General features: G+C 42.4%; 1 protein-coding gene across 6 annotated transcripts in view; it reads left to right on the forward strand.

Moving 5' to 3' along the window:
* LOC147030323 (partitioning defective 3 homolog B-like) overlaps positions 1 to 12500 on the forward strand; it is a 178696-nt gene that overhangs the window by 66827 nt on the left and 99369 nt on the right. For 5 of the 6 annotated variants that reach the window (XR_015056311.1, XM_085874248.1, XM_085874247.1 and 2 more), the window contains exon 3: positions 2804 to 3002. The exons of the other annotated variant lie outside the window; for it this stretch is intronic. Coding sequence is in view for 4 of the 5 variants with exons in the window: in XM_085874248.1 (XP_085730374.1) it covers positions 2804 to 3002 (199 nt within the window). In the remaining variant the exon portion in view is untranslated. The remainder of the gene's footprint in view (positions 1 to 2803; positions 3003 to 12500) is intronic. 6 annotated transcript variants of the gene reach the window in all.

The raw sequence follows: 12500 nt of genomic DNA on the forward strand, positions 1-12500 counted from the left end.
TCCATCTCTCTCTCTCTCTCCATCTCTCTCTCTCTCTCTCCATTCCATGATGTCCTCCTGTGCCATAAACAGTTTCCATTAGCTATTCAGGCCTACTCAATTCATGAAATCTTTCCTTGTATCCTCATTCAAGATGGCCACCCTTTCTTACAATCACAGAGAGTGAGAGGAGTTTTGGATTTGGCAAAGCATGTGATTCAGCAAGTCATACCGAGCAAACTCTGAGCCAAGTCACCTTTGAGTGGTTTACTATAGCTACTGTTGGAGGACAATGCAATGGGAAATGTGTTGTTGAGGCCTCAGGTAACCGTGGGCTTCCCGACGATGCAGAAATGCATGCATGCTTGTGTAGCCTTTAAGCACAGACACAGGAAGGTGGAAAAAACATTTTGTCAATTTGAAAAACAAAAAGAGACGAATTTGAGCTTCCTTGTGCACTATTTTCGAAACGCATTTGTTTTAATTTAAGAATGTCATTCAGAATTTATAAGTGGAAACTTGAAATGCAGGAGTCAACAACAAAAAAAAGCCTCAGAGGCCAAGAGGTTGGGCCACTAGAAGCTCAGTGGCCCAATGATATATATATATATATATATATATATATATATATATATATATATATATATATATATATATATATATATATATATATATATATATATATATATATATATATATATATATATATATATATATATATATATATATATATATACATATGAGGATTGTCTGAGTTATAAACAATCATGAGCAGCAGCTTGTGGCTGATGGCAAACTTTTTCCTTCACGTCCTCTCACTAACAACGGTGGAAAATCACCCACACAACAACGATCCAGCAATCACCAGAGGCTCATGTGATAATACAATCATCTGGATGGCCGCTTGCCGAGTGTAGGTATCCAGAGCAGTAACTCGTGCACCTTTTCACCAGTCAGGCCCGAGACGTTGCCTCGTCGGACGTTGTCAGTCCACCGAGGCCTGGTGGCCTTCATTACTGAACTTCTGAATTAGTGCTGCTGTCATAGGCTGAACACAATCAATGCTTCTCATTCCCCCATACACCATTTCAGATGAGGACAATTTGTTGCACAATTCGACCAAATAATGGTTCCAAGGATCCATAGAGGCTAGGAAGTGATGTGCTTGGGCGATGTACTCTGCGAGAGCAGCTTTGGTCTTCTATTTTATGTTTGTCTGATGATTTGATTCTGCCACCCACTTGCAGACCCTTCCAACCTAACACTTGAAGTAGATTCAGGTGGGTGTTGACCCAGCGCCAGTGAATTGTCCACATTTGATGCTTAACTGGATGCCATTCGCTGATGCGCGGGCGAAAACCAATCCCATTCAAAGCACGACGGTGATTTGACTCCGCAGGCAGCGGGAAATGTTTGTCTCTCAGCAATCTTGCCTTCCCTGGATCATGGGTCTCTTGACACTTTTACGGACTTGCTAGCACTCTGTTTGTACAAAACTTTCCCTCGAGAGTTGGCACGACTGTGATTCGCTCCAGGAGATCACGCAGTGTTTGCCGTAATTATTCCCTGAGTGTTTGTTACAAAAATGGTGATTAACAAAGCAATATTATAACCCAAATTGGTTTTCTAAGGGGCTTTAATTAAATCCATATACTATTAAGCTTGCTTTGAGCAATTAGCCCTCTGTTGAGAAAGTGGTTACGGTTCAGACTGAAGTAACATTCCTTTGCATTTCATGGGCACGGGGAGGCATTTCATTCCATTAATGTTTTGTTTGGGATTAATAGATTTGATGGATTCTCAGAAACTTTTGTGCAAATCTCTTTTAATCATGTGAAGCACCTGACTTGCTGTTCAATGGCATTTTTTGGTTTTGGCCCACTGATGATGTCAAGGCCTTGAGCAAATACAGGTACAGTGTTGTTAAAGTTTCTGTTCAAGCAATTTTACCTCGGGGCCCATCTATTTAATACGTTTATATAATGAGAGATTCCGCAAACCCTCCACCTCTCCTCCAACCCCCCCCCCCCAAACAACCCATGCTCCAGACATGTCCCCTCTTTGCACTCCAAGATCTTTACAACCCCCTTTCCTTCTCTCCCCATTCCTCCCACTTTCCCATAACCTCCTTTCGCTTCTGTCCTCTACCCTGGTCTTCCTTCTCAATTTTAAAATTTTCAGACTTTTTTTGCCTACCCCCCCTTTATATGTAATTCATAAATGCCCCCCTCTCCTACCAGAATATTATGTGTAGAAACAAACACAAGGTTTTGAAGCATTTTCCCTTATATTATTATGTTTTATATCCTGGATTTGATTGCATTCCTCACCTGTGCAGGATTGCACCACACATCGTAACCACCGCTGTTAACCCCACTCCCCATTGAGAGCTCTGTAACAAGTTGTGTACCACACATCGTAAGCCCCGCAGAAGATTTGGAGAAAAAACTGAAATATCCTGCACCGATGTGGTATAAATTGCTCCCTGACATGGTAGATGTAGCCTTTGAACGAACACCATCAATTCCATACTATGTATCCCTCAGAGGGAGGACTATCAAGATGTTTCTCACAGTCTGTTCTTGAGGCACCTGTTTTGCCTGAGTGTTTTATCCCCTAAAAATAATATCATCAAAATCTCGTAAAGCGTTAAAATGGAGTTGTTTGTCCTTGAAAAGACGTTTCCCTTTATTTTCTCAGCCAAAGCAACTTTTTTCCCCCCTGTCATTCTGCCTGATAAGTTTCTTTCTGTCAGAAAACAGTATGTTCTGCTTCATAGGTAAACCAACAGAAACGTTTTCCCTGTGCGGTGCCCCATCCTCAGCTCGTGGCGGTGTTTGAGGAGGGTGAAGGCCTGGTTACCGGGCCCTCTCGAACAGGTGGTGCTCGACCCTCGGCACGTACGAGGCCCTGCATCTCCCTTCTTTCAGCCGTGTTACCTCGTCCATGGGAGCCACGACCTGTGTCGGCTTTCTATCCATATCAATCACTTTCAGAGATGAAAGTCACCGCCACAGCCTTAGGTACAAACCATTTTGTTCATTTCACCTACACTTTGGTACTAATTGAAAGCGACAAGCACTTCTGGCTCAATGTCATTGTTTACCTCCATAAATTGCATGTCATTATTTTGGAGGTTTTACTGGACAACCGATCATTGCAGAAGATGCATAACGCAATAGTGAAGACTTTAGGCCAAAGTAACAATTAACATCGGCTGGAGTGATAACAAAAGCCATTGCGTGAAGCAGTGTAAGACTATGATGAGACTAACTGTGGTTCGCTCCTCATGGCAAGGACACTGTGCTGATATTCAACAGCTTGTGGGTTTAAATCCACGTCGAATCAACACTATTAAAGATTCTGATTACCTGCTTCTAGAAATTAGTGATTTAAGGATTCATTACATCACAACCAGTTTGTTAATAAAAAAAACCAAGCTTGCTCACTCATGACCTTCATGAAGGACACTCTGCCTGCTTTTGCCTGGTGTGTTCTACACATGGTACAAGCCCACACATTGTGTTTGGCTGCAAATACCCACAGAACAACGTAGGATTGGCACTAAAATGCTGCCACATGAAAAGGTCCATCCATCCATTGGGACCATACTCTGTGCAGAGCGTTTGTGCTGCTTAAGTAGTCTCCTTGGCTATTGGACACAATCCTGGACGGGTCGCCACTCTGACACAGGATACCAGCATGCTGGCACTCACTTTGCCGACCTCAGAAGGATGACAGGCAGAGTCAATCCCACCCCACCTGATATTAATTCAACAGCCAAGCAGGATTTGAATTCAGGACCCTTGGATCCCAAGCCCACCACTCCAGCCATTGCAATTCCATACCAGTGTTTGCTTGTACTTCAATACCTGGGGTGAGAATGCAACATGGCCATTTTCCTGCACCACCATTTCTGTCGTGAGATGTCTGGGGCTGTAGTGCCTTTTAATCATCATCTTATGCCTTTTAATCATTTATTCATTCATTCCATTCTTGCCTTTGAACTCGATTTATACATGCTCTTTAGAATCTTCATTCGTGTTGCCGAGTTATGCTGTTTGCTTTCTAACGTATTGTTAGTCATCACATGCTTACGTTTGAATTCATCATGACGTTTATAAAAGGATAATTTTGTAGTTTTCTTGTTGAAATATATGTTTGTTAAAGGTATTGAAAATTCAAATTGTATGAATGCATAGTTTTCTTGTTATTCCCCCCAATAAGGGAAGAAACAATGTTCAGGAATCATTGATAAGTGAAAGAAAATGTGGACTCTGTTGCGCAATCCTAACATGATGTGATCTGGTAGGCGTGGCTTAATACTGGGGAAGAATCTGGAATGACGATGATGTCATATATATATATATATATATATATATATATATATATATATATATATATATATATATATATATATATATATATATATATATATATATATATATATATATATATATATATATATATATATATTTCTAGAATGCTAAAAGCAACAAGAGTGCATGAAGGACAGTTTTGAGGATTCTCAATCAATGGAGACTTTCAAAATGACATATGAATGCTAACGAGGCCTTTCGCGCATACACTGTGTGCACGTTTTCTGTGACTGGGCACTTTTAACCTGCCATTTCTGGCATGAAATCTGAAGTCAAATAGTCCTTTTTACATAATTTTCAGCATTTAGACGAAAGAGTGGCAATTTGACAATAGTTAACCATCATTGTTGTGTTCCTCTCAATGCAAATCAGACGCACAAAAAATATAGGAAATGCGAGAAATATCTGTGGATGATTGGTGGCGAGTTCCTACCTTTCCCTGTTAATCCAAGTGAGTTGTGGCAGAGAATAGCACGCATGCACGCACGCACGCACTGTAGCATCAACAGGTCAATTAATATCGACTGTGCTGCTGTGGGAGATGTTAATCCTGCGATGAACCGAAACAATATTTTACTGCATTCAAACCAAATGGAGGCAACTCACATGCACTGGAAACGAAGGAGCACATGAGATCCTTCACTCAGATTTAACATGGTTTATTCCCGACTACAAATAATCGGGGAAAATACAACCCGATGGTGGGGGTCGATGACTGGTTGAGGGAGGAAAAGGGGGACATAGAATCACAATATATAAATAATTATATATATATAAGAGGAATATATTCTAGAAGCGCCCCACACCACACTCAAACACAGACGGGGAAGGGAACGAAGTTTGCATTGATCTGCTCCTTCAGCTGATTATTCAAAATCTTCTTCACATCAATACCTAAAGGTGTTACTGGAACTTGCTGGTACTTGAAACAGAACTCGCCATCAAGTGGACTATTCCAAGGTTTTCGTAAAGACTTTCAGGAAACAACGCACAATATCTGATCGGGATTTTCCAAGACTTTTTCAAAAAATCAATTTGCATTGAAGAGATGTTCTTGTTTAAAAGAGCCTTTTCTCGTCTAGATAATGAAAGTAAAACTTTTTAACATTAACCTTCTGACCGTACATCTCAGTCCTGTTTTACTAATCCATGGCAGACAAATAATTATTTCCTTTCCATGGCTTTCGGTGCCACAGCTTGGTGAGAGTTTCCCCATAATCCACTTAGATGTCCTATGGTTATGGAACACGACTCGTTTTACCCTCGTGAGTTCAACTCCATTATTGATGATCAACATGGCCTTGTAAGTTCATCAATACGCTATCGCTATTTATTTGTTATTCATCTCCTCATTGGTTATTTTCCCCACACTTTTTGAAAAAAATACTGGGGATATTGTAATCGGCTCAGTTTGTCTGTCTGTCGGTAAGGCTGTCTGTCCATCGTCACACCATCTCCTAAACGGTTAGGTATAAATTCACCAAACTTGGTAGTTATGATCACGACATGGCAAGAAGGTACCCTGCCCCCTGGGGTGGGGTCAAAAGGTCAAATCCCGAAAAATACTAATTACGAGCACATTTTTAAACATTTATTAATGAAACTTTGAAAATGCAGTCTACATTGAGGGATGCATGAAAATTTAATGATTTTTTTTTCATGGGTCATACCCCAAGGGGTGGGGACTTCATCAAAGGGGTCAAAACGGAAAGAAATTTCACTCAAAATTTGTTATTGGGTCATTCCTGGTGGAACTTTTTGCCGTCTTACAACTTTGCTTTAGGTGGGAAGCGTGGGGATTTGCAATGGTGTGCCATCGACTTCACTCGAGTTTGTATCTATGAAAATCTCACAAAAGTTCCAAGTTGATGAAGCCCATGCTGCCTTGTTAAATACACTATGTCTGGCTAAAAGCATAATAAATTGGTGTTTGCTTTTTTCGAAGAGGAACATGAAAATGGCTCTCTACTGAAGACATCGTTCTTCCCTTAGTGTCTGTAAAACTTGGGTGTAGATTTGCGTTCATTAAAGAAAATGCGCATTTTGCACGATTCGGACTGTTCATATAAAAATGGAGATTCCTTGAGGAGAAGCCTTGCCTCTCTTATCGATGTGCTTCTACCGTTGTACTCCGGGCAGCCTTCTGCCTGTGTGCTTTGGTGTTTTATTGTGGAGTTGATATGTATAGACTCGGATATTCATTGGACATTCCACTGATTTAATATGACATTTTCAACTCAAAATGAAAGAAAGAATCCAACCGATCTGGATGATGCAAGACCTTATGCATTGTCGCAATGTGGGACTTGTGGATGGTGGCAATGATAGGAACATTGTTGTGAGATGTGACATCATAAAGAGCATGAATGTGGAATTGAAATTTTAGAAGCAACTTGTGTTGAGAAAGAACTGGCAGGTTAATGGTTAGTTGTCTAACCTAGGTTTGAAACTCAACTTAGCTCTAAACTGGCACCCTGATGATTCACAGGCACATCACAGTTAAAAAGGCCCTCTGGGGGGGGGTGGGAGGATTGTGCAAGCAACAGTTTTGGACTGGTGTTTCAGCCTTAGAGCTTCGTCAGCCAAAGAAATTGGCTTAAAATGCAGATCTTGACAAAGCTTGGGATATTACAAACACCAATGAGAGATTGTACAAGTGTACATGCAGAAAGGAAAAGTTTAATATCAGAGTCTTCGTTTTATAAGCTTGAGAAGTAAAAGAATGTGAAATTCTTGGTTTGTTAATTTTGGGACAATCCCCAATTGGTATCTTTCCAAAAATTTTGGAGTGACATAAACTTTACAGAGGAACACAAAATGTAAATGGCTGGAAACACAAACATGGATGTGATGTTATTATTGACTAAACCTTTGTTTTGACAGAGTAAATGAAGGGTAAATAAGAGAGACAGACAGACAGACAGATGTGATGATGTGAGCCGTCCATTTATGCTCCGGAGTGCATTCGAACACTGTTGGGAAAAAAATTGAGTCAATCATAATTCATAAACTAATTGAATCAATGCAAAAGGGAATCACACTGATTATTGAATATATGTATGTGTATGTATGTATGTATGTATGTATGTATATGTATATATATATATATATATATGCACACACACACACACACACACACACACACACACACACACACACACACACACACACACACACACACACACACACACACAGAAAGACGCATGTTTTGTCTTCTATTATAATAAGTATTATGATATCCTTAAGTTCATGGAAATTGCTGGAAGGTGCTTTTGGTTTCATATTTTCATGATGTCTTTTGATATCACATCTAATTTAATAAATTTGCAGCTGGATGCAGATTGTGTGTGTGTGTGTGTGTGTGTGTGTGTGTGTGTGTGTGTGTGTGTGTGTGTGTGTGTGTGTGTGTGTGTGTGTGTGTGTGTGTCTGTGTGTGTCTAATATATAACGTTCATTCCAACCACTCACTCACTCACTGACTCACTGACTAATATTAATATTTGATACTTTCCGGGTGACGTTGAAAGCTGAAATTTTGCGTGACGATGCACATCGAAGCCGATACACCGGGTGGAAAAAAAAAAATCACAAAACCATCTGAAAGTGTCCGTAAATTAAAATATCTGAAAACAAGTGCAGCCTTGTGCTCACTTGCAGGTGAGCGACCCGAGACAATGGGGAAGCATGCTTCATTATGCTTACAATGTGTAAGCACAGCCCACCAGTATTTTTATATATATATATATATATATATATATATATATATATATATATATATATATATATATATATATATATATGTGTGTGTATATATAGTTGCAGCCACGGGTACCGAGACACCAGCTTGTCACTCAGGGGGATTAATCCCCGGTTGTCCTCGGTAGAGCCGGACCTGGGCCACCGCTCACAATTAACGTTATGGTACGGTGGGTTGTTTTAGAACCACGAACGCCACCCAGTCAACCACGAGTTCCAGTGTCCACCCTCTAATTATGCCATTTAACTCGAGGTCAGGTGGTTACCTGAGCAGAGAGCTCGCCCTCAGCAAAGCACCAATATTATCTGATTAGATTTTAATAAGGGTGGCCGAGTGTTTTAACCGCTGGTGCGTGCCGACTATTTTTGGTCAAATCTGTGGTAATTACCTCCCAGTCTATCTCGGTTCGGACAATACGAGACCAATGGAAGGAAAGGCCAAACACGGACAGGTTGGCAGTCAATAAATAATTTATTAATAATTAAATAAATATATAAAATAAAATAAAAAGAGCTTTTATTTTCTGAGGTAAATAAATTCATAAATTCCAAAGCAATCAAAATGAACAATTACTGAGGAAAAATCAATCAAAATGACAGGAAAGAGACAGAGAGCAGATGCTTATCAGGGGTTGACTTACTTTCAACTAAGGGGGGGGGGGGGGGGAGAAGAGTCGTCTCGCTCACCAAAGATTAGTCGTCTGTGAAGTGAAAATGTCCTGAAATGTGTGTGTGCGTGTGTCCCATCCGTCGCCAGCACCCAGCCTTGCTGTGCACCCACTCGCCAACAGCCTTGGATGCCAGTCGCAATCTGGGGGGGGGGGTGGGGGGGAGGGGGGCACCGAGATTGTCTGTCGCAGATTTAGCCCCTGGTGCTGCGACACGGGCAGCTCCTCACACTTCATGAAACTGGTGACGTCCAGTGACCCACACGGTCCGTTGATGACTGACCCGCGCCTCACTCGTCGGCGCTGCTCACACCCACACGCACACCACATGCTCCCTTGCTCAAGCACTGGGAAGGACGAATTGTCTCATTGTTGGTGCTGGTCAGACCCCCACACGCTCACTTGCTCGCTTCCTCGCTTGTGGGCTCCCACGCTTCCTCGCTTGCACACTTCCTCTCTGGCTTGCTTCTTCCCTCAAGCGCTTCAACTTGCGCTTTCTTTCTCTCTCTTGCGCGCTTACACACTCACTTCTTCCCTCATGCGCTTACACACTCGCTTCTTCCCTCGCACGCTTACACCCACTTCTTGCTCGCTTCTCGTGTGCTTCCTCTCTCGCTTACTTCTCTCTCAGAACGGACATCCAATTCTTTTTATATCTGCGGCCCGTCTTGGCGGGCGCAAAGTCCCCTCAAGCTCACCCCGCCCCACTTGCGCACCATTACCATGACAACCGGTGCACTCGAAAAAGGGCGGGCGTCAGCACTTATGAAAGAAATATCTGCATAAACGTTGCTGAGGAAAAATAATGGGGGGTTTCAGTGCTCGTGAAAGAAATGTGTGTAAACGTGTCTGTCATAAAGAAAAAAGCTTCCCAGAAGAGAGGGGATCTATCGTTTACCCTTCTCAATGCATCACATTTAAAATCCCATTAGACATGGGGATGGAGCTAATCTGAACATGCATTTTAGGAAATAACCGTCTGAGGACCTGGATGTGTGGATGCATTCATCAGACCAGATTCTGAAATCCGTAACAATATACATATATATATATATATATATATATATATATATATATATATATATATATATATATATATATATTACTATTGTGGGGTAACCCCGAGGGAGAGGCTGTCCCTCGTTCCTCTCCTGACTCACCGGGAATCGCAGGCCATCACACACGAATAACTTTCTGTTGCAACGGGTCGGTAATTTACCGCAAACACCAATAACTTGACCATGCGACCCAGGGTCCTCTGTCTGACAACTGTTTACCATGGAACACGTGACTGCCTTATCGGGGAATTGTGTCCTCGATGCCTACTTGCATTACTTAAGTTACTTATCCTATCAGGTGCAGCTGAGCGGAGCTGCCAAGTACGCACCAGCTATTTTAGCAGATTTTGGGGAATATCGTCCCAGCTTTGCTAGGGTGTGGGCCATGCTAGAGCAATGGATGAAAGGACAAAAAAAGCTTGGTTCATTTCCAACAGGCACATTTATTTTACAAATTGAGGAAAGTTATGTGGCACAGTATGGGATTTATTGCAAATGTGCAGCAGGGAAAGCAAGGAATTTGTGGGGTGCAGCAAAAGGCATACAATATTTACAAAAGAAGAAGACAGTGCAGAGTTATCCTGAATATTCTTATCCAGTCTTAAGGGCCCTGTCACACCTTGACGTTTTAGCCAGCGTATGGCAACGTATCAAAATGTTTGTAAAATGCTGGCGTACGCTGAACTATTGATTTTTTTTTTCAGTTTTGGGCGTATTCATAACGAGTTGGACGTATGCATAACGTATTAGTAACGTAAACAGAACGTTTCAATAACTTATAGATAACTTATACCAATGAATGCTTAGCGTGTTGTCGGCATTCACAACGTATGCCCAACGATAGTCTAACGTATGCATCGCATGCGGCAGCGTATCGCCAACGATCACGTGGCGTAGGCTATGAATAGGCTGCCTCTCAACGATTTAAATCATAACCGCACTAGAAATTGAAGTGTCAACATCACCGTCATGCCCTGTCACACCTTGACATTTTAGCCAGCGTATGCCGACGTATGAAAAATTTGCCGAATACGCTGGCACACGTCGAATACGTTATGGGTAAGTTTTGTATACGTTAAGAGCATGCTGAAGCACGCTGGCATACGTCGTAATACGCCGAGCTCGTCGACAAATTTTAACCATGCTCAAAATTTGTCGATGTATGACTAACACGTTCTGCATATGCTGGCCATAAGTTGTAGGCACGTGATGCGATCGTTGACACACGTCGACACACGTTACTTGTAAGTTACTCATAAGTAGAAACATGTCGTGGTAATGTTTAGCATACCCGAAACTTATTTCTAACCAAGGAGTAACGTATCTCCAACGCATATTGACGTATGTAGACGTATTTGATTGATGTCTTCCGGACGACCACAGTACTTACTGAACGTGTTTCTAACTTACAGCTACCGTATAATGGCGTATTGGCAGCGTTTAGGGGAATTGGTATATAAAAATGGGCTTCACAGGAGGAACCCGTCAGTGTTTCAGACTCCATGGTGAGTAGATGTCCATGTCAGTAGTATCAGTCGTAGTAGTAGGTGAGCTTTGGGTGAGTAAGTGAGAGGTGCGAGTGGAATGCAGCCTGGTATAAGAGGAAGATTGTGAGGTGCAGGTCAGTATGGTTCACTCGAGTTCGCTCTGAAAAGAACGTTCTTGGTTGGGCTCACCTGTGTGGATTGCTGTTTTGCATTCACAGTAGGCGAAAGACAGATGGTAGAGAAAAGATGCATCAGAGAACCCAATTGTAATAGTGTAAGAATCTGAACATGTAAGTGTTGCTGCAGGATGCGGCCTTACTGAGCGTCAACAGAATGAAAGCAGCCCCGGCTCGCAACAGTCGCTCGTGATCCCACGCATGATCACGCTGACTCGCAGCATCCCTCCCTCAGCGCTGATACTTGTCCACCTTGTGCCGCCTGTTTTCCCAGTGAGGTCCGATGTCTGGCGAGCTCTGGCATCTGGTGAGTTCTGACCAATTCTGCTCTAGGCTCGTTCTGACTAAACTGATCTGTGTTTGTGCTTTTTATGAGGCCCAGGCGAGGTGAGGAGCCAAAAGTCGGATCAAAGGAGGCTCTTGGTGAAATCAAGCTTCCCTATTGGTCTATAGTGGTCGTAGCCACGCCCTGCCAGGCCCCAAAACCAAAATATTGCTCAGTTGCTAGCCGACATTTCCATGCATAGGAGCTCTGGCTTTAACATGGGGCCGTGGTTTTTGGAGGTGCTCTCTATCCCTGAACATGCGCTGACCTCCATTCAAACATGGAATTTTAGAGAAATCCCTGCGATACCTGAAGGTCCTCCAACAAGCTCCAGTGCACGTTCGCTGTTCGAGTTATGCCCCAAAATAATCCGACCATTGTCTCCACAGCATCCCTCAAGGCTGCGGTGAGTGTTCGATGAATATGTGGCGGACGTTTTGGACGTCCGCGGAGAAGTCGGAGGACGTTGTGGCATTTGTAGTGAAGAGATTGTAATGTGGCATTGTGGCGAAGAGGTGGAAATTCTTTCTAACGATGTCGTCCATAACGGTCGCATTTGTAACTAAAATGTAAGCATGGGTTGTTGTGGGGATTTTTGATAGTCATATAAAGTGGTTGTGGTGAGCAGAATGAAGCTCTGAGGTTGAGGTGAGACAACAGTGGAAAATTGGC

This window comes from Eptatretus burgeri, chromosome 3 (genome assembly GCF_056783735.1).
Source record: "Eptatretus burgeri isolate ZD-2024b chromosome 3, Ebu_testis_v1, whole genome shotgun sequence".
Classification (NCBI taxonomy): domain Eukaryota; kingdom Metazoa; phylum Chordata; class Myxini; order Myxiniformes; family Myxinidae; genus Eptatretus; species Eptatretus burgeri.